The sequence below is a fragment of the Ipomoea triloba genome, chromosome 9, assembly GCF_003576645.1.
Source record: "Ipomoea triloba cultivar NCNSP0323 chromosome 9, ASM357664v1".
Lineage (NCBI taxonomy): Eukaryota > Viridiplantae > Streptophyta > Magnoliopsida > Solanales > Convolvulaceae > Ipomoea > Ipomoea triloba.
The window spans coordinates 10,308,118-10,328,878 of record NC_044924.1 but is presented as its reverse complement, the minus strand read 5'-3'; the positions used below and the strand labels follow the sequence as shown (position 1 = coordinate 10,328,878).

General features: G+C 37.0%; 2 protein-coding genes across 3 annotated transcripts; both read left to right on the top strand.

Moving 5' to 3' along the window:
* The first annotated feature begins 1,217 nt into the window (after nucleotides 1-1,217).
* LOC116030825 lies at nucleotides 1,218-19,503 on the top strand. 2 transcript variants are annotated; one of them, XM_031273167.1, is made up of 9 exons: nucleotides 1,218-1,442; nucleotides 1,679-1,766; nucleotides 2,621-2,742; nucleotides 2,824-2,915; nucleotides 15,143-15,257; nucleotides 17,548-17,603; nucleotides 17,991-18,132; nucleotides 18,523-18,634; nucleotides 19,117-19,503. In XM_031273167.1, exons 6-9 carry the CDS (start codon nucleotides 17,559-17,561, stop codon nucleotides 19,160-19,162), a joined length of 345 nt encoding a protein of 114 aa, XP_031129027.1. In that variant the 5' UTR covers nucleotides 1,218-1,442; nucleotides 1,679-1,766; nucleotides 2,621-2,742; nucleotides 2,824-2,915; nucleotides 15,143-15,257; nucleotides 17,548-17,558; the 3' UTR covers nucleotides 19,163-19,503. The 2 variants fall into 2 exon arrangements, with proteins under 2 accessions (XP_031129027.1, XP_031129026.1); XM_031273166.1 differs by lacking the exons at nucleotides 15,143-15,257; nucleotides 17,548-17,603; nucleotides 17,991-18,132; nucleotides 18,523-18,634; nucleotides 19,117-19,503 and adding an exon at nucleotides 4,209-5,470.
* LOC116030826 lies at nucleotides 5,685-7,378 on the top strand. Its single transcript, XM_031273168.1, has 2 exons — nucleotides 5,685-6,681; nucleotides 6,966-7,378. The coding sequence occupies exons 1-2, from the start codon at nucleotides 5,733-5,735 to the stop codon at nucleotides 7,001-7,003; spliced, it is 987 nt and encodes a 328-aa protein (XP_031129028.1). The 5' UTR covers nucleotides 5,685-5,732; the 3' UTR covers nucleotides 7,004-7,378.
* Nucleotides 19,504-20,761: the final 1,258 nt, after the last annotated feature.

Below are 20,761 nucleotides of genomic sequence, written 5' to 3'. Positions count from 1 at the left end.
TTTCCTTTTCTTTTTTTTCTTCCACTTTATTTTCTCTTTCTTTAATCACACTTACAAAATTTACGCCAAAATTCTAACTATTGGAGAAGCGGCCTAAGGATTTGACCCTTCTTTATTTTACAATTTTTCTCTCTTTCACGATGGTTTGTGATATTTGCAATATTTTTGGAAAAAAAAGAAAAACACTAAGAATTTGACCCTTCTTTATTTTACAATTTCTCTCTCTTTCACGATTGTTTGTGATATTTGCGATATTTTTGGGAATGCATTCAGTTTAAGAAATTACAAGCAGATAGTATTTTTCCTTATTCAAAAATATCGTAAATACCACAAATAATCGCAAAAGAGAGAAAAAAATGTAAAATAAAGAAGCTATAGATGAGAGTCAAATCCTTAGTTTTTTTTTGTTTTTTGTTTTTTGGGTCAAATGCTAAGTAGGAAAATAATAATAATAATAATAATAATAATAATAATAATAATATAAAATTAAAAAAATTCACGTGGCATCCCAATTAGCAAAAATCTATTGGTAAACCTGTTAAAAAGGCTAATTGCTTTTTTTTTTTACAAATTCATAGATAAATTTGGACCTTATTGGAGTTCGATAGCTTAATTACTATCCCAAATAGTTCAATGGCTTATTAGTTATTTGTACTTTTTCCTTTTTTTTTTTTTACTTTTTCCTTTATTTTTATTTTTATTATTTATAAAAAGCTTCTCGCATGAGTAATCGATATAATATAACAAATGCATTTCATGTAGAATAATAAAAGTACACTTTTATATACAACGTATTTAAGTAATACTAAAAATAATATTAAAGGTATTTAAGAAATACTTTTTACATTTATTTTTAGTGAAAATTTTTAAAATTGATTTTTTAGGAGATGCATTTCTGATTAGGTTTGACCAGAATGCTTTTCCTAAATAAATTTTTATTTTGTCTAATTTTTAAAATGTTTCTTTTTTCTTCCCTTTTTTTTTTCATGGCAAGTCAAATTTGTCCATTTCAAAAAGCCCCACAGCGGCCTGATTCAAACGGTAATTTTGAGAAGGGGTGAGAGTGAAAATAAATAAAAAAGATATTTCAAAAAGCTGAGATAGTCTGAGAAATTCGAACGTTAGAAAAGAGGGACCCCTATATATTTCAATTGGAACGTTAGAAACGATCCCAAATCCAAATTCGAATTCAAATCAAGAGAGTGCGATGACGGAGCATCCAACAGTCTGATCGGAGTGATTTCTCGGAGCATCCAACGGTCCTGGGAATCTCCGTCGTGATGGCGGCGGAGGCCAGTCTTCCTTCATGCGGGAGGGCCGACATTGCGGCCATCTCCGCCATCGCGTTGGTTTCTTGCGCTGGAGTCAACCAGAAAGCTTCCGCTCTCACCATTCTCTCTCAGAATTCCAATTCCGATCCCAATAAACGCCAGGAACGCCGGGTACTTTTCCCTCTTTTCGTTTTAAAAATGATTTCGGAATATTTTTAATATTAGTTTTTCATTTCAATCGATTCAATGCAAAGAATAATATTACAAATATTTTTCAGTGAATTGATTAATTATCATCATTTTTTACTTTTAAATTTGTAGGTGTCTCTGCATCTGTTTTCACAGTTTTGTTTGATGTTTAGATTGTTCCCTTTTTTCTCATATGTTTTATCCTCTTATGAGCTTAGGACTGCAATGGATGAAGATGAAGTTTATGGGTTTTTGGGTGATCTTGTTACTTATAGTGCATTACTGGGCATTTGGAATTCTTGGCAGGTTTGTGTTACTAAAATAATTTCTAATTATCTCTGAAATATGTTTTTGGCAAGTCGTGACCTGGTTGAGTAATTCTGTTTTTCTCTTATGTTATGATGATTGGTCAAAGTGATTCTTTCTCTTGCATAGTATTTGTATATTTTTTCTATAGTTAAGTTGAACTTCAATAATAGTATTGTGGTGGTTTGACTTTACATAAAGTATGATATTTCACCAGAAAATGGCATGCCTTCCATTTGTGGAAAATAGGAAAAGAACACTCCCTACTGTTAGTCATAATGAGTCAATTGGTTGCTGAATTGCACTCAAGTGTGTAACATATAGAATTCCCATAGCAACTGTAAATTTCCTTATTTCCCATCTTTGTTTAGAATTCCCATACCAACTGTAAATTTCCTTATTTCCCATCTATGTTTAGAAAAATTCCATTCTGATACAGCATTTACTGTCAAAATGTAGATGTAGATAGCTGTATGGTTCTTCACTCCTTCCTGTGATTTAGGTCAATATGCAATTTCTTGAAATTTAAATGGTTGACGTAGAAATTTCAAGTTATTGCCTCCAATTTGAATGGCCACCTGTGCTGCCATGTATGTTATATAAGCTGAAAATAGTGTAGCAGTAGTGCAGTACTGCAGTAGACATGGAACATGGAAGTGATGGAGTAGTTGATGAATAATGAATGACTGGATTTCAAAATCTCTTTTGCATAGACATTTCATGATATTCTTTCATAATTACTTGTTGCATAGTCTTTAATCCTTTTGTTTGGCATAGTTTTCTTCTACACTGTTTTACTTCAAGTTTTCCTTTACTATGTTAAGTAAACAAAATGATCTTTTGTTGATATTCAGGACTAGCTTTATTACATAGGTATAGTTCTTCCTCTAAATTATGTGAAGAGCCACTACCAGTACCTGAGGAAAGGATCCACGAGGCTGCTCTTTTTCATCCATTTGCTGAAGCTTCCGATACTGTATGCTGACTTTAGTTATCAATTTCTATCAAATATCTCGACCTATTGTAGTGCGTTTTAATGTGGAAGGGTACAATACAGGGTCTGTTACTTGATGTTGGAAGAAATCCAATTCTTTTTCCATTGTCATGGCTATGTAAGCAAGGCGTCTTCTCTCCTTGGGCTCGTAAAAGGTGAGAAATGTATTAATTTCCTAATTAGTTCTGGAGTATTTTTTGAATTGAGAAAGGTCTAAAAGATAACCTTTATGGCTCTCCAAATATTCTAGTCTTCATGTAATTATGAGTTTTCAACCCCATTCTCTAGTGGCACATTGTTATTCTCTTCCTAGGGCGTGTGTCTATGGAATTCAACAAATGGTTCCTACAACCCTTGCACCCTTTCCTATGCAGTTTTAAGCCAATCATAAGCTTTTGAAGGCCAAAATTCATGGCTATTCTTGTTCCCATTTCCCTTGATTTTTACACTAGTTTGTTTATTTTAGAATACTTGAGAGTGCTCCTAAATTGATACTCCTTATTAGGATGGTTACCTGAACTCAAAGTAGAATTCACTTGATTACTTTAATTACTTTCCTAGTAGTTTAAGAACCCTAGAGATGAAAGGATTTCTGGTTTCCCTTTGACAACCTACCTAGTTTAGTATAAATACCCTTTAATATTTTGACTTAATTTCAGTTAGTCCCTCAAATATTTACTTGGACTAAACCCACCCTTACTAGGAATGGGAAACCAAGCATACTCCTACTAGGAATAGAATTAGACTTTCCTCTTATCTAACATTTCCAACTTCTAGTTTTGGATTCATGAATAAACTGCTTGCTGCATTTGTATCAGATCTTTGAGGCTTAACGAATAAGGATTTTGGTCAAATATACTGGTATTATTGACGATTTCTACTAATTGAACATGCAAAGCATTTTTATTTTTTTCATTTTTTTTGGGGTGCAGTTTGGACATTCCATATTTTCACAAGCTCCAACTTGAGGGGGAGTATAGTGCTTAAAATTGAGATTAGGATGGTTTCCTAAACTCAAATTAGGAATCTTAGAAGCAAGAGTTTTATTGATTACAACACTTTCCTAGTTACTTTGGAATTCTAGAGATGGAAGGATTTTTAGTTTCCCTAAAACATAAAATAATTTTCTCTTATTCTTGTGTTCTTGTCTCATTCTCCTGCTGCTTTTGTCTCATTGGCTGGTGGTGGCTCTTTGCCACCTTCTGGACCACCGTTTCATAACCTATAATAATTGCTAACTCATGTAGCAGAAAAAAATTGGTTTCAGCTAACTAAAGGTTAATTTTCACAGAAAGTAGTTGCATTTTATCAACACACAGCAGCTCTTCATCAGGCCTCACGTGCAGCACATCTGACATAGCTTAACCACCCCTTGTAACTAACTTGGAAGAGTTGTTTGTTCTGTTTTCCATTCCTAACAACCTCTCCCTGTTGTAATAAATATGTAGATTGCAGAACAGTTGAGCAATTGAATAAACAGACATTCTTCTTCTTCTTCTTCTTTCTCTCTCAACTCTGTTTCTCCACATGGTATCAGAGCGCTGAATCAATGGCGTGGCGTTCACCGGCGATAAACATGGTTCGACAGTCCACTCAACTTGGTGGGAATGAAAACCAAGTTGGTGCCGCAAATCATCCTCCAAACCCTATTCCGATTCCGATCCCGATCCCGATCCCAACAGTCGATCAAGCAGTTTTTGACCCCAATGATCGCAAAAATCCTCTCTATCTCCACCCTAATGAGAGCCCGGCTCTGCAATTGGTCAGTGTTCAGCTAGAAGGGAGATCAAACTACCACCCATGGGCGAGGGCTATGGAGATGGCACTGAGGTCGAAGAACAAGATGAGCATAGTGAACGGAACAATGGTGATTCCAAATACCACTGATGCAAGGTACTACTATTGGGACCAATGCAACACAATGGTGCTGTCATGGATCCTTAGAGCAGTTTCACCCACCGTTGGACGCGGTGTGCTATGGATTGATACTGCTGAAGGTGTGTGGAAAGATTTGAAGAAGCGGTTCAGCCAACAAGATGTTCTTCGGATCGCTGAAATCCAGGCTGAGATTTACCAAACAAAACAAGGTAACTCTTCCATAAATGAGTACTTTACACAATTGAAGTTGTTATGGGATGAACTTTTTATTTTGAGGCCTGTTCCTTGTTGTGAACGCCCTCTGAACTGTGAATGTGGGAGCAAGTTGTCTGAAAAGGTCAAAATGCACCTGGAGAATGACATGTTGTCATCCTTTCTCATTGGCCTAAATGAAAACTACACCAGTACTAACAACCAGATTATGTTGATGAAACCTCTCCCTGATGTTGGAATTCAGACCACTGAAGCTGGAATTCTAGAAACAGATCCACCTATCACTCAGGAAAGTTACAAGAGATTCTTGGAGTTTATGCAAAGAGAGAAAACCAGTAATACTCCTCTTGATTGTCAATGCAGCAGCAAAATGTGTAGTATATTTCTAATTGTTGAGATTATTATAATTATTATGTGTTAGGCAGCAGTAAAATAAACAGTAGCAAAGTTAGGCAGTAAAGTTAACAGCAGCAAAGTTAGGCAGCAGAAATGTTAGGTAGCAGAAATGTTAGGCAGCAGTAAATAGTGCAGAATTTCAGGAAACTTGTCTATTTTCTCATGTATATATAGATGTATCAGCTAGCTAATGAAGATATAACACAGATTTGTTATTTCAGAACTCAGAAACATCTGTTTTCCATCATTTTTCAGTTCTGGTCAGTAAATACTAGCCTCTAATTTTCTGTGTTAAACCTCTATTTTGTCATGGTATCAGAGCCAAAATCCTGAGATAATCTTTGTGTCTTGTTCCTTGTCTTGCTCCAAGATCATAGTATTCTTGTTCTTGTATCACTTGTATCTTGCTATCATAGTTTCTTGGACCTATTCTCTTAGTTCTTGGTTCTGTTTTCTTGGATCTATTCTTGTTTTCTGATTGAATCATGTCTTTGGAAAGATCAGAAAATTTTTTTGTTCGATTTAATGGCAAAAATTATTCTGCCTGGGCATTCCCATTTGAGCTCTTTGTCAAGGGAAAGGAACTATGGAGTCATATCAGTGATTCTGCACCTGACAAAGAAAAGGAGAAGGAGAAATATGCAAAATGGGAGGTAAAGGATGCTCAGATTATGTCCTGGATTCTTGGAAGTGTGGAACCCTCCATACTTCTCAGTCTCAAGCCTTATAAGACCTCTAGAGGAATGTGGGATTACTTGAAGAACGTCTACAACCAAAGCAACTCAGCACGAAGGTTTCAATTGGAGCTTGAGTTGAGCCAACTCAGTCAAGGGAGTATGTCAATCCAAGAGTTTTATTCTTCATTTGAAACTCTTTGGACTGAATACACTGATATTGTGTATGCAAATGTTCCTTCTGAAGGACTAGTTGCTGTACAAAATATCCATGAAACCAGCAAGCGTGATCAGTTTTTAATGAAGTTAAGGGGGGAGTTTGAAACAATCAGGTCTAACCTGATGAATAGACAGTTAGTTCCTTCAATGAATATTTGTGTAGGAGAGCTTCTCAGGGAAGAACAACGGCTCACTACACTGGCTGTCTTGGAGCAGAAAGCTCAAAATTCTGCTCCAATTCCTGTTGCCTACGCTGCCAAAAGGAGATCTAACGGAAGCAGAGATATGACTAATGTCCAGTGTTATAGTTGCAAGAATTTTGGTCACTTTGCCAATAATTGTACTAAAAAATTCTGCAATTATTGTAAGAAAGCAGGGCATATCATCAAAGAGTGTTCCATTCGGCCTCCGAAGAAACATGAAACTGCCTACAATGTCTCGGTTGGTCCCTCTAGTGTCTCCAATGCTGGTCAGTCTACGATTACCCCTGAAATGGTCCAACAAATGATAGTTTCTGCCCTATCAGCCTTTGGTTTTTCAGGTAACAATACTTCTGATTCTAAGCCTTGGTATTTTGATTCTGGTGCTTCCCATCACATGACCAACACTGCCTTGCCTTTAAAAAATGTTCAAAAGTATAGTGGAGATCTTCAGATTCATACAGCAGATGGAAATTCCTTACCTATCACAGCCGTCGGTGATATTTCAGCTTCTTTAAATAATGTTTTTGTGTCTCCTAAGTTGTCTACTAATCTTATATCTGTCGGACAATTAGTTGACAGTAACTGCACCGTTCAATTTTCAAAATCTGGTTGTTTTGTGCAGGATCAAGTGTCCGGGAAAATGATCGCGAAGGGGCCTAAAGTGCGACGTCTTTTTCCCTTGTTTTTGTCTCCTCCTCCAGTGTCAAATTATGTTGCTTGTAATGCTGTCCAAAGTAATAATCAGGTGTGGCATAGACGTTTAGGACATCCTAATTCTCATGTACTTCGAATCTTGCTTAAATCTGGTTTACTTGGGAATAAAAATTTTTCTTCTAATAATGATGTTGTTGATTGTGCATCCTGTAAACTTGGCAAAAGCAAAACTCTTCCTTTTCCATTGCATCAAACCCATACCACCAAACCTTTTGAACTCGTGCATACTGATGTATGGGGTATTGCACCTGTAATCTCTCATGAACATTACAAATACTTTGTTACATTTATTGATGATTTCACTCGTTTTACTTGGGTATATTTTCTCTGTGTTCAAGGTCTTTCTTGCTTTAATTGAAACACAGTTTTCTGCTAAAATCAGAATCTTGCGATCTGATTCGGGAGGGGAATATATGTCAAATGAGTTTCAATTCTTTCTTCAAAGTCATGGGATCATTTCTCAGCGTTCTTGTCCTTTCACTCCACAACAAAATGGTGTGGCTGAAAGAAAGAACCGTCATCTTCTTGATGTTGTTAGAACTCTTCTAATTGAGTCTTGTGTTCCTTCTAAATTTTGGTGTGAAGCTTTAGCTACTGCAGTTTATTTAATTAATAGATTACCATCTCCCAACTTGAACAATAATTCCCCTTATTTTTATTTATTTGGGCATGCACCAAATTATTCCAATCTGCATGTTTTTGGATGTGTTTGTTTTGTGCACCTTCCTGCACATGAGAGGAATAAACTTACTGCTCAATTTGTTAAGTGTGCTTTCTTAGGTTATGCTGGAACCCAAAAAGGATTTCTTTGCTATGATCCTCATGCCCGTCGAACTCGTGTCTCTAGGAATGTCATTTTTTTTGAACACCAGTCCTTTTTTAGCACCACACAGACTTCAGAACTTCCTTCTCTATCTACTTTACCGTATTTCTCTGCATCACCAACACCTGTACATCGGTTTAAACCTGGTTGTGTTTATCATAGACGCACCCCTCCTGCTTCTGATCCTCCTACAGGTCTCACTATGGCTTCTTCGCATCAACCTGCGACAACTGATTCTATTCCACCAAGTTCCAGTAATCCCACTCCTCTTCGTAGAAGCTCTAGACCTCACAAACCAGTTGAAAGGTATGGTTTTTCAACCCCTGTGGCTATGTCTACTGTGTTATCTTCTATCTCTATCCCCACTTGTTATAAAAAGGCAATGGAACATAAGTGTTGGCAACAAGCAATGGAAGAAGAACTTCAAGCACTTGAAGAAAATCATACTTGGGACATTGTTTCGTGTCCCCAAAATGTTAAGCCCATTGGTAGCAAGTGGGTTTATACTGTGAAACTCAAGTCTGATGGCTCCTTGGATAGATATAAAGCTCGATTGGTTGCTCTTGGGAATAAACAAGAATATGGTCTCGACTACGAAGAAACATTTGCACCAGTTGCTAAGATGACCACAGTGAGAACCATACTTGCTATTGCTTCCTCTCAATCTTGGGTTTTACATCAGATGGATGTAAAAAATGCCTTCTTAAATGGGGATATTAAGGAAGAGATCTACATGAAGCTTCCACCTGGTATGCCAATGATAGCTCCACATGAGGTTTGCAAGTTAAGACGTTCCTTGTATGGTTTAAAACAGGCACCTAGGGCCTGGTTTGAGAAGTTTCGCGACACTCTTCTCACCTTTTCCTTCACACAGAGTCAATATGATTCCTCACTCTTCTTTCACAAGACAACCACTGGTATGGTCTTTCTCTTAGTATATGTTGATGATATTATCATCACTGGTAATGATAATGGGCTGATTACTAAGCTTCAAAATATGTTGTCCGGTACATTTAAAATGAAAGATCTTGGGCATCTAACATATTTTTTAGGGCTGGAAGTTCACTATGAAGATCATGGTTTCCTCCTAAACCAACATAAATACATTCAAGATCTCATTCGGATGGCTGGTTTACAGGATGCTACTGCTGTTGATACACCAATGGAGGTCAATGTGAAATACCGGAAAGATGAGGGCGAACCTTTGCCCGATCCTTTTTTGTATAGGCAACTTGTTGGTAGTCTTATCTACCTAACAATTACAAGGCCCGATATCTCCTATGCTGTTCATATCGTCAGTAAATTCATGCACTCACCTCGACATCTCCATCTTGCGGCAGTTCGTCGCATAGTTCGATATCTAATTGGGTCACCTACTCGTGGGTTGTTTTTTCCCAAACAATCAGCTCTTCATTTGACAGCTTATAGTGATGTAGATTGGGCTGGCTGTCCAGATACTAGGAAATCTATCACAGGATGGTGCGTTTTTCTTGGGGATGCCTTGATTTCTTGGAAGTGTAAGAAGCAAGAGAGTGTCTCTAAATCCTCTACAGAGGCCGAGTATAGAGCTATGTCTGCTGCGTGTTCAGAGATTGTGTGGTTACGTGGTCTTCTTTCTGAACTTGGATTTCCTTCAAGTGATCCTACTCCACTTCATGGTGATAATACCAGTGCTATTCAAATTGCTGCAAATCCAGTGTATCATGAACGCACAAAGCACATTGAAGTCGACTGTCATTACATCCGGGAGGCGTTTACTCGAGGTGTTATCACTCTACCTCATCTTACTACTGATCTTCAAGTAGCTGATGTTTTTACAAAGGCTCTAACACGCCAAAGACACAAGTTTCTCAATAGCAAATTGATGTTGATAGACTTACCTTCATCAATTTGAGGGGGGATGTCAATGCAGCAGCAAAATGTGTAGTATATTTCTAATTGTTGAGATTATTATAATTATTATGTGTTAGGCAGCAGTAAAATAAACAGTAGCAAAGTTAGGCAGTAAAGTTAACAGCAGCAAAGTTAGGCAGCAGAAATGTTAGGTAGCAGAAATGTTAGGCAGCAGTAAATAGTGCAGAATTTCAGGAAACTTGTCTATTTTCTCATGTATATATAGATGTATCAGCTAGCTAATGAAGATATAACACAGATTTGTTATTTCAGAACTCAGAAACATCTGTTTTCCATCATTTTTCAGTTCTGGTCAGTAAATACTAGCCTCTAATTTTCTGTGTTAAACCTCTATTTTGTCATTGATGTCATTCCTCAAGCCAACACTATAGCAGCAAACTTCATTCCTGATGTCCAGATGGAAGGTAAAACAGTTATTTCTTGCAATAGTTTGACAGATTCTAGTTCTCTATGGATTATTGACAGTGGTGCTACACACCACATTGTTTGTAGTGTAAATCTACTACATATTTGCAAGAAAGTTCAGGGAATACAGGTGGATCTACCTAATGGGCACAAGGCACAAGTCTCACATATTGGAACCATACATTTGTCCACAGATTTGGTTTTACAGAATGTGCTGTGTGTACCTATGTTCCATTATAATTTGATCTCATTGGGTGAACTCATAAGGGGTTCCAACTGCAACATAACCTTCCATGCTAACCAATGTGTTATACAGGATCAACACCATGGGAGGATGATTGGTATGGCTGAGCTGAAGAAAGGACTCTATCAACTTGTTTTCCCTACTTTCATTCATAATAAACCTGTTGTCAATGCTTGTAGTTTGTGGCATGCTAGGTTGGGTCATGCCTCTGAAGGCAAAATAAAATTCCTTCACACTTTAGATGATAGTGTTTGTAATGATAAACCTACTGTTTGTGAATGTTGTTACATGGCTAAACAAAGAAGGTTGCCTTTTCAGCCCAATATTTCTATTTCAGATAAATGCTTTGATCTCATACATGCTGATATATGGAGGCCATATCATGTCCCCACCATTTATGGTCATCAATATTTCTTGACCTTAGTAGATGATCACAGTAGGGCCACCTGGGTATATCTCATGAGGAAAAAGAGTGAAGTAAGGCAGCTTATGCATGGGTTCTGTGAGCTGATTAACACTCAATTTGGAAGAAGTATAAAATGTGTAAGATCTGATAATGGGAAAGAATTCCTCATGGATGAGTTCTACCAACATAAAGGAATACTACATCAAACTTCATGTGCATACACCCCTCAACAAAACAGTGTGGTTGAGAGAAAACATGGTCATATCCTCTCTACGGCAAGAGCCTTGAGATTTCAAGCTAGTTTACCTGAGGAATTTTGGGGAGAAATAGGCTCCCATCAGCAGCCTTGAATAATCAAATCCCTTATCAAATTCTTTTTGATAAATTGCCAAAATATCAACACCTTAGGGTGTTTGGTTGCTTAACCTTTGCTGCTGTTCCTAGCTGTCATAGAAGCAAGTTCTCACCAAGAGCTAGGAAGTGTGTGTTTCTGGGATTTGCAAATGGCATAAAGGGGTACAAGTTGTTTGACACTCATACAAAGGAGGTTTTCATGTCCAGGGATGTTTCCTTTTATGAAAATTTGTTTCCATTTCAGATGTTGCAGAGTAAACAACCTGATATGTTGGTGCTGCCATCAGAAAGTATATCATATCCAGATATTGATGACCATATTTCCATCCCTACTGCTGAACACAATTCACATGAAGATCAACATGTAGTCCCAAGTCAGACAAATGAGGTTTCTGATACAAATGTGACAACAGTTCACCAACCTAGAAGATCAGCTAGGGCAAGGACCACACCTGCTTACCTTAATGATTATACTTGTCAGAGTGTGGCTGTCAAGAATACATCCCCACATAATATCTCCAAATTTCTATCCTATGGCAACCTATCACACACATACAAAGCCTTTGCAGTTAACTCCCTTGCTGCAAAAGATCCAAAGAGTTACAATGAGGCAATTAAGGAAGAATGTTGGAGGAAGGCAATGGAAGCAGAGTTTAATGCCTTGCAGTCCAACAACACATGGATACTCACTGATCTTCCTCCCAACAAAGAGCCAATAGGCTGTAAGTGGGTTTACAAAACTAAACTAAAAGCAGATGGGACTGTTGAGAGGTACAAAGCCCGGCTTGTGGCCAAAGGTTATACTCAAACACCTGGATTGGATTATATGGATACTTTCAGCCCAGTTGCCAAGATAACCACAATCAGAGTGGTACTAGCTATTGCTGCTATCAAGGGGTGGACTCTACACCAACTAGATGTGAATAATGCCTTCTTGCATGGGGATTTAAATGAAGAAGTCTACATGAAGTTACCCCCTGGTTTCACTCCTCCTAAACCAGGTCAGGTATGCAAGTTAGTTAAGTCACTATATGGCTTGAAACAAGCCAGTAGACAGTGGAATATCAAACTAACACATGAATTGCTGAGCATGGGTTTTACACAGGCTGTTTCTGACTCCTCATTGTTTACTAGGGGTAAGGGAGATGATTTTGTAGCCTTACTCGTTTATGTTGATGATGTGGTCATTTGAAGAGTTGTATTTTAGTGGGAGGTGGAAAGAGTGTAGGTGAATAAAACGGGAAGAAGTTCCCGAGTGTCGGTCTCAAGGAATGGTAGAAAAGGACTTGGTAGACAAGGAATTAGACACAAGAGTTCCTAGGTTTCAAAAGCTAGTCCTATCGAAAGGTGTATGTAGGTCATTCTAAGAATATCTCAAATACTAAAGCGAAAGGTGTTGTAAAACAAGTATTGGAAGGAAGGATTCAGACTAGTCTAGCATACATGCAACTCTTGATTTCCTAAGGTACTAGGGGTTTGAAAACACTCAAAGGACTAACATGAGACAAGGTCACTTACACCACCACCACTCTCGTGGTCAATGGACTCACTTCTTAGACCATAAAGTCATCCTTGTGAACCTTAGGCTAGAAGAGGCATTATGACAAACACGTTATGTGCCTCTTGCCTTCCTACTCCCTTTTCTCAAAGGTGAGAAGGAAAAGAGGTTGGTGAGGTCTCAAGCATTCCCTATTCTCATAGGTGAAAGCAAGCTACACTAACTCTCAAGTCCGATTGGCCTAATCGGAGTAGAGATCATTCAAACATCCCAACCGCTATCAAGATATCCAAAAAGCATCATTCTACCCTAGATTTAAGACATAAGAGCTCAAGAACAACATGCATGTTCAACTAGTCCTAATCCCTAGGTAACTAGCCACACATCTCTATGCTAAGCATCATCAAAGCAATTAAACAAATCTAAGCTATAAGGATTGAAAGCAAAACACAATTCAAAGCACAAATCAAATCAACAAAACAAATCACAACTCAATTCACAAACTAAAATTGAAGAACAAGAGAAGAAATTGAAAGGTTACTTGATTGCAAATGGAATTCTTCTACAAATCTTGAACAATTGCAAGTTGATGTCCACAATCTTCCCCAAATCTAGCTACTTGAATGGAAATGTGAATGGAATTGAAGTGGAATTGGGAGAGAATTTCAGAAATGTGAATGGAATTGAAGTGGAATTGGGAGAGAATTTCAACCTAATTCTAGAGAGAGAAATTTTATTGGGAGAGAATTTCAACCTAATTCTAGAGAGAGAAATTTTAGACTAGACTAATCTGGAAAAATGAATGGGGATCCCCCTGAAAAATGCCCCAAATCCCTATTTAAATCGCGCCAACCGCCAATTTGTTACGCTGTGGACGCCCGACTGGACGCGCGTCCTCTGCGCGTCCAGCGGGATTCTGTGTGCGCTGCTTCAAATCTTCGGCGGGATCTCGGGATCGGACGTGGGCGTCCGATGTGCGTCCGCGGCGCGTCCTAAGCAGACATTCCAACTTCAGAGAGCGATTTTCCGGACGCGAGGCGTCCGATGTGCGTCCTTCCCACGTCCTAAGCAGACATCTCAAACTTCAGAGAGCTGATTTTCGGACGCGGGGCGTCCGGTGGCGTCCGCAAAGGGGCTGCTTCGAACCCTGATGATCTGGGACGTGGACGCCTGGACGGACGCGCGTCCAATGCGCGTCCGATGTGTGTCCTTTGCTCCCAACTTTGGCTCGTAAATAATTCTCTGAAATCCATGCCTTTTTCACCTCTTTGCACAACGTTTTTACCTACAAAATGATCAAACACGCGTGGACTAGGGTCCAATGGCACTAACAAGCATTTTAATGCAATTAAAGCTCAAATCAATCACAAAAGCTAGCAAGTACATGCAATGTGACCCGAGAACGACCCTATAAATGTAGCATCTTTTGCACTTATCAACTCCCTAGCCATACTATATTGTGATAGCAAGTCTGCTATAGCCATAGCTGAAAATCCAGTCTTCCACGAAAGAACAAAGCACATCGAGATTGATTGTCACCTAGTAAGGGAAAAATTACAAAAGCAAGTTCTAAGATTGCTACATGTTGATACCACTAATCAATTGGATGATGTATTCACCAAGCCTCATGCTCCTAAAACATTCTGCAACTTTATTTCCAAGCTGGGTGTACATAGCATGTACACTCCACCTTGCGGGGGGGTATCAACACACAGTAGCTCTTCATCAGGCCTCACGTGCAGCACATCTGACATAGCTTAACCACCCCTTGTAACTAACTTGGAAGAGTTGTTTGTTCTGTTTTCCATTCCTAACAACCTCTCCGTGTTGTAATAAATATGTAGATTGCAGAACAGTTGAGCATTGAATAAACAGACATTCTTCTTCTTCTTCTTCTTCTTTCTCTCTCAACTCTGTATCTCTAGTCTGCTGTTTCTCCACACATTTAAGCATCAAGTCTACTTAGCGTTTTGAATACACTAGATTTTTAAAAAAACCTTTACAAAGGAAATCTTTACCATGAAAACAGCTTTCTAATCAATTGTAGCAACATGGTATTTATGAAACAAACAGGATTGACAGTAAATACAGTCGGTAGTTAACATGTCAAATACTTTAAGAATATTTTGGGTTGGCATGGGAAACCATTAGTTGGCTATGGTATTCTTATGATTAAAAGGGATGATAATGACGTGTCAAATAAAAGTAAAATAAGAAAAGTGATGAGACTAAATGAATGACTCTCTTGTTGGTTTTCTGTGTTATTTTTATTTTAAATTTATTGAACTTTCTATACATATACATTGGGAACAATATTAGTTTGGACTTCAGAACATTCATGTGCACTGGTATAGTGGTATTTGAATTTTCTGTATCTGTAAACTGTGTGTAACATTTTGTTTTGAGCAGTTAATATGCCAGCTTTTACCTGTTTATTACAGTTGACCTTTACTTGAAGGTGATAATTGGTGGCGAGGTCATGCAACAACTTTCTTGAAATATGTCAAATTGACAGATGATGTACTTAGAAAGGGACGTGTTAACCAACTAAACAAAGTAAGTCATAGTCTAAATATGGGCTTAATATTGTTTATTGCCATCTTTAGATCTTTTCTGTATTTTCTCTTAGTATATAATACTGGTTCTAGGTAAAAGAAGTTCTTAACAAAATGAAGGATGTGCCTTAATGTAGCAATTATTTAAATTCTGCCACTTAAAATATGTGAAATCTCATTGTGTAACAAAAATTGCTGATGTGTAGACAGTGTGTGCAATAGGAGTAATTAATATCATCAATGTCCCTTAATTATTTGGTCCCTAATAAATTACCCATTGATCTCATTTTAGATGGGCTAGTGCTTTGCCCTGGTTATTACAAACTATTTGTGTATTTTAGTTTTCTTTATAAATTATTAAGCTTGCTTTATTTAAATTTTCTCTGCAAAAATACTATTTGAAGTTTAGAATATCACATATAGAGTACAGAAAATATTGTTTTCAAAACTCAAAACAAAAACAAACAGTTAGTTAAGTACATTCTCTTTCATTTTATTTGTCTTGTTTATTATTTGAGGGCCTAGTTATAGTGAGACAATATATGTGTCAAGCAAAAGGAGTGGCTTCCTAAATTTCGCAGTTCCATCCTCCTCTAGCATGTTCAAAAAAATTTCTATTGAGATTTATTTGTAATGAAATAAGAAAACTTCATGCGCATTCAAGTAGGGTTCTATTAGTACCTCAATATTCATTTTTTCCTACATGAACATAGATCCGAAGATTTTAAAAAATAGTTAAATTTCTTAATCACTCATGTCAATCATTTTTAGATTTGAATACAGGTGCAAACTTATGACTTATGTGTCACGATTTAAGTTTGGAGCAAGATTTTCCGAGTTCATATATTAATTTCATTGTTGCCATCAAATAGTCTACACATTAGCACAGGGTAGTGATATTCCAAGACTAATCATTCTCCTGCTGCTTCTTGATTCCAACTCACCAATTGTATTGCAGTATTTATACCCATAACTAGTTGTATTCACAGTAGAGAGTTGAAAAGTTGAAATATCTATATATTTCACCCTTTATTTGTTATGGGTTTTTCTGCTACATGTCGTTCTCTTGTAGACTAAAATATATTTCTTTTTGTTGGCGTTCCCTGCTACTGTAGACTAATCATTCTCCTGCTGCTGTATTGCAGTCTTATACCCATAGACCATAACTAGTTGTATTCACAGTAGAGAGTTGAAAACTTGAAATATCTATATCTTTCACCCTTTATTTGTTATGGGTTTTCTGCTACATGGCATTCCCTTGTACACTAAAATATATTTCTTTTAGTTGGCGTTCCCTACTACTGTAGACTAATCATTCTACTGCTTCTTGATTCCAACTCATCTATTGTATTGCAGTCTTATACCCATAGGCCATAACTAGTTGTATTCACAGTAGAGAGTTGAAAACTTGAAATATCTATATCTTTCACCCTTTATTTGTTATGGGTTTTCTGCTACAGCGGACAGGTAGCGGCGGTGCGTGAGCCTCACGCTCTGCCCAGAACAGCGTCGAAAATTCCAGATTCGGTCGCCGCCGCTACGTTAGGCGGTGACGTCAACGGAGTGGGGGAAAAAAAAATTATTGTAATGGCTCTAATACCATGTTATGAGAGTAAAGAGAATTCTATGAGTATGAATATTCTGTACATTCTTCACCCAAAAGAGAGAATACAACTTAGCCCTATATATATAAGCTAGAAGACACCAAACAAGGAAACAAGCTTCCATATGCCTATCTACCAAAAACCCTAAGACGGCCTAATATATAGAGATTCTATATATTCAATATATATTCCATAACAAGTGCCAAATGCCAATGATCTTTTTAATCTAACTATGGTGATTTCAATTTTCATCTAAACTGTAGACTTGAGGGTATCTTGAAATTTGTTGCTCATTTTCTTATTGATCTCACTCTAATTTCAATATTCATCTAAACTGTACATGTTTCTTATTGGCTGCAAAATTCTAAATCTCCATCCCCTCCTTTTGTAGTGTTATCATTACTGTTTCTTTTATTATATTTATAATTCTTAATGTACTTCAACTGAATCATTTTTATTTACATTTGAGCATGTATTTCCCTTGTTTGTAATTCTTGCACAACAGGTTTATTTATTTATTTATTTTTGGTATGTATAGAAATTTAGCAAACAGAGATGAGTTGCATTTGTAAATTATTTTTAGTGACTAGTGTATTTATGGTTGTCTTTAAGTGTAAAAATGCATCATGTTTTTGCATAGGTATCTTGATAATGTTTATCTTATTTTGTTTCCATGGCTTGGATCAGAACTTGCAGAAATGGAGCAAGCTCATCCAGTTGTTGCCTACCTCGACAGATTGTTGGTAAGACTAGAAACAAGCAGAATGACATTTTCCATTCATTATTTAGGCATTTAGCTTGTTATTTTCAGGCTGCATGCGTGGGCCCTGACTTTAATTCCCAGAACAATGTTTTCCTTGTCACCTGTATCTTCTCCCTTAAATTAGTATAATCACTGACAACTATGCACTCAAGGTGTTTGACTACTCTTAATGAATTAGAACAGAATAAAGTAGTGATTTCTTTTCTCTTTGGAGCTAGCTCTGTAGTTATCTTAGATATTGAATTGAATTGAATTGAATGATTTTACTCGATCCCGAAATAGCTCTATCAGGAAACTCCATGTGTTTTTTCCTTTGAAAATTGATGTTTATAGTTCTGAACAATGGTCTCTTTCATTCTTACTTCAGGTTGTAGGAAAAGATAGATGTTTCTATCTATCTGAGAACCTTGATGAAAAGGATGATAATACATTCTGGATTCAAAAAGATGACCGGGAATATCCATATGAACTAGGACATGGATTGTCTGAAGAGGCTGGTTACAGTTCTGGTAAGCAGTAAATGTTAATCTTGAAAGAGTTTGTGTTGGAAGGTAATATGGATGGATTTTTGGGATGGTCTTCCTGCTCTTTTTGCTGCCCCAATTAAAGAGAGGGGAGAAAGGAGAGGGGACTAATGGCTAGTTGTTATGCACTTATGTTTGATCCCACATGGGGTTGAACACTGTTTTTCACAATCATTCTACTGATTCTTACACCTTATCTGTCTTGTTTGTTGATATTCATATTTCAGTGACACTCTTTCAGATCCCATATTTCTTTTATCTTATATATTGCTTTGTAGTGGGTATTGGGTAGACTAGGTTTGGTGTGTGCCTATACTTAAGTTAACTTGTATAATGATCAGCACTTGTGCTTAAACTTTGGGATGAACTTTGAAGGGAATAAAGAGCAGTGCATAAATCCCGAAGGCTTTGCTAGGTTCCTTGGTTTGCTTGAATCAGTTCCATTTAATGATACTTTTTCAAATGAGCAAGCAACAGCCGATTCAAGGTGCTTCTCTTTACTGAACTTTAATCCTTTCTGTTGCATCATGCAATCTATGGGTGCCAATAAACTATTTCTAGTAACTTGGATGGTTTTATAGACTTCTGCCCAAGTTGAGAGAGATTGCAACAAACCTTTATGGCATATATGAGAGTTTTATGTGAAAACTTTATCTGATATTCTGCTAGATACATCTAAACTTCATGGCGTTCCCTTGTACACTAAAATATATTTCTTTAAGTTGATGTTCTCAATTCTCTGTTAATTGAACAATAAAGGAATTGGGTATGTTTTTTATACAAGTGATTTTTGGCTTTATGGGTCATTTATTTAAATTACTTTCTTTTGAATATTATAGTACTTTTTGTAGACTAAACTAAATTATACTTGCACAGCTTCTTTAGTGTTACTTATTTGATCTCTTTTCTCATCCGAAGCAACTTTTAGAGTTCAGACATTTACACCCTCATAACATGTTCTTTTCTCAGGATAAGTGTAAAGCAGCATACTTCATTGTTGTTTTACACCGTTTGAAAACTGTTGTGATTGCTGTGCGTGGAACTGAGACCCCTGAAGACCTCAAAACTGATGGTTTATGCAGGGAATGCAGCCTTTCTGAAGGGGATTTGGCTTAGTAAAGTATCTCTCTCCCTTTCTCTCTCATGAACACAGTTTTTCGTTTTTACTGTCTTGTGTGGTTGCTTCCTTACCTTGTTTTTAGTGATCATGGGTCCACAATGTTGAACTAAGCTTCAAACGTTACTAGAAATAGGTTAACTTTGATAAAATATTTTTAAAAAATACCCGGTTACTCGAGAAACATAGGGATTATTTTTGTTTGGGTGATTCACTCGATGTGATTGACCCATTCCGTACGGTACGTACACCTGGATGATCTTCCCATTGCAGCCCTTCTACGTCCTCCGCACAACCATAACCTCATTGTCGTTTCAAATGGGAATTGAATGTACATTGTACTTGTTACAGAGATCCGACAAGAGGGGTGTGGGGGTGCATTCGCCGAGAAGGAGGTTGGGGAACGTGGTTCTCCAAATAGGGAGTTCCATGGGTGGTTAGAGTTAGGTTCATTTTGGAATGAGCCTTAGAGTTAGGTTCATTCTGTTTTTGAGTTTAATTAAAATAAAGAGTAATAAATACGGTTGGTGTATATACACCTACCCGTATTTACAAGAGAGCGACGGGGGAGAGTTGAGAGATAGGGATTTGGAAAATGTCTCCCAACTAAAAACTTAAGAAGACTTAAATGTCTACCAACTAAAACTTTAAGAAGACATTTTTCACCAAAGTGAACATTTTTTCCTTCGACTAGAATGAATATTTTGTATTGACTTTATTTTCTTTGTATTGCCACATGGACTCTAAGTAGAATTGTAGAAATTGAACAGGGAGAGAAATGATTAAAGAATAGAGAGAAAATGGATATAAAATTAACATTTATGATGGATTACAAAATTGTTTACTGTTTCTAAAATAAATAAATTGCCCAATTCTGAATTTTTCATAACACCATTTTTTTCCACTAGAGCTATTCCTAATTCCCAACTTGAAACACTACTCCCAAACTTGGCCATTAATTTGCAATTTCATTACAGATTATTGAGTATTTGACAGCCATTATCTAACAATTGGAAGGAGAAATATAATACCTAATAAGGTATTATATTGTCAAATGATTACTTAAGTGGTATTAGTTTGCTGTGAAATTTAATTAGGCTGTGTGAACTGTGATTTGAGCTTTGCATCTAGTCATCATTAGCAGTCCTACACACAAATTAAAAAAAACTATGTGCTTTGCATTTTTATCTATCAATATATGTATGTGCATTTGTGCATGCTTTATGTTTAATTTTCAGTTTTTAGCTATCAATATGTGTTATAGTGACAAAAATGTTCAGTTGGGGATCAAGGAAAGAGAGGCTACCTCACCATTGCACTATGCCCATGCTGGAGTAGTTGAGGCTGTACGTGATCTATATATGCAAGTTGAAAGAAATTTTGTGGATGGTATGGAGCTATGGATATTATATTTCTGTTAATGCAAACCTACATTAGGATTTAACATTGAAAATGAGCTCAAAGGATTGGCTAGTTGCATTGCCAACATTGAAAATG

What these genes read in the sequence shown, in the direction of transcription:
- LOC116030826 (XM_031273168.1), top strand. Translation starts at nt 5,733, where the DNA reads ATGTCTTTGGAAAGATCAGAAAATTTTTTTGTTCGATTTAATGGCAAA. An exon ending in ATCAGCCTTTGGTTTTTCAG is followed by an intron (nt 6,682 to 6,965) that starts GTAACAATACTT and finishes TGTTTTGTGCAG; the next exon opens with GATCAAGTGTCCGGGAAAAT.
- LOC116030825 (XM_031273166.1), top strand. Translation starts at nt 2,837, where the DNA reads ATGTTGGAAGAAATCCAATTCTTTTTCCATTGTCATGGCTATGTAAGC. An exon ending in TCTCCTTGGGCTCGTAAAAG is followed by an intron (nt 2,916 to 4,208) that starts GTGAGAAATGTA and finishes ATAAATATGTAG; the next exon opens with ATTGCAGAACAGTTGAGCAA.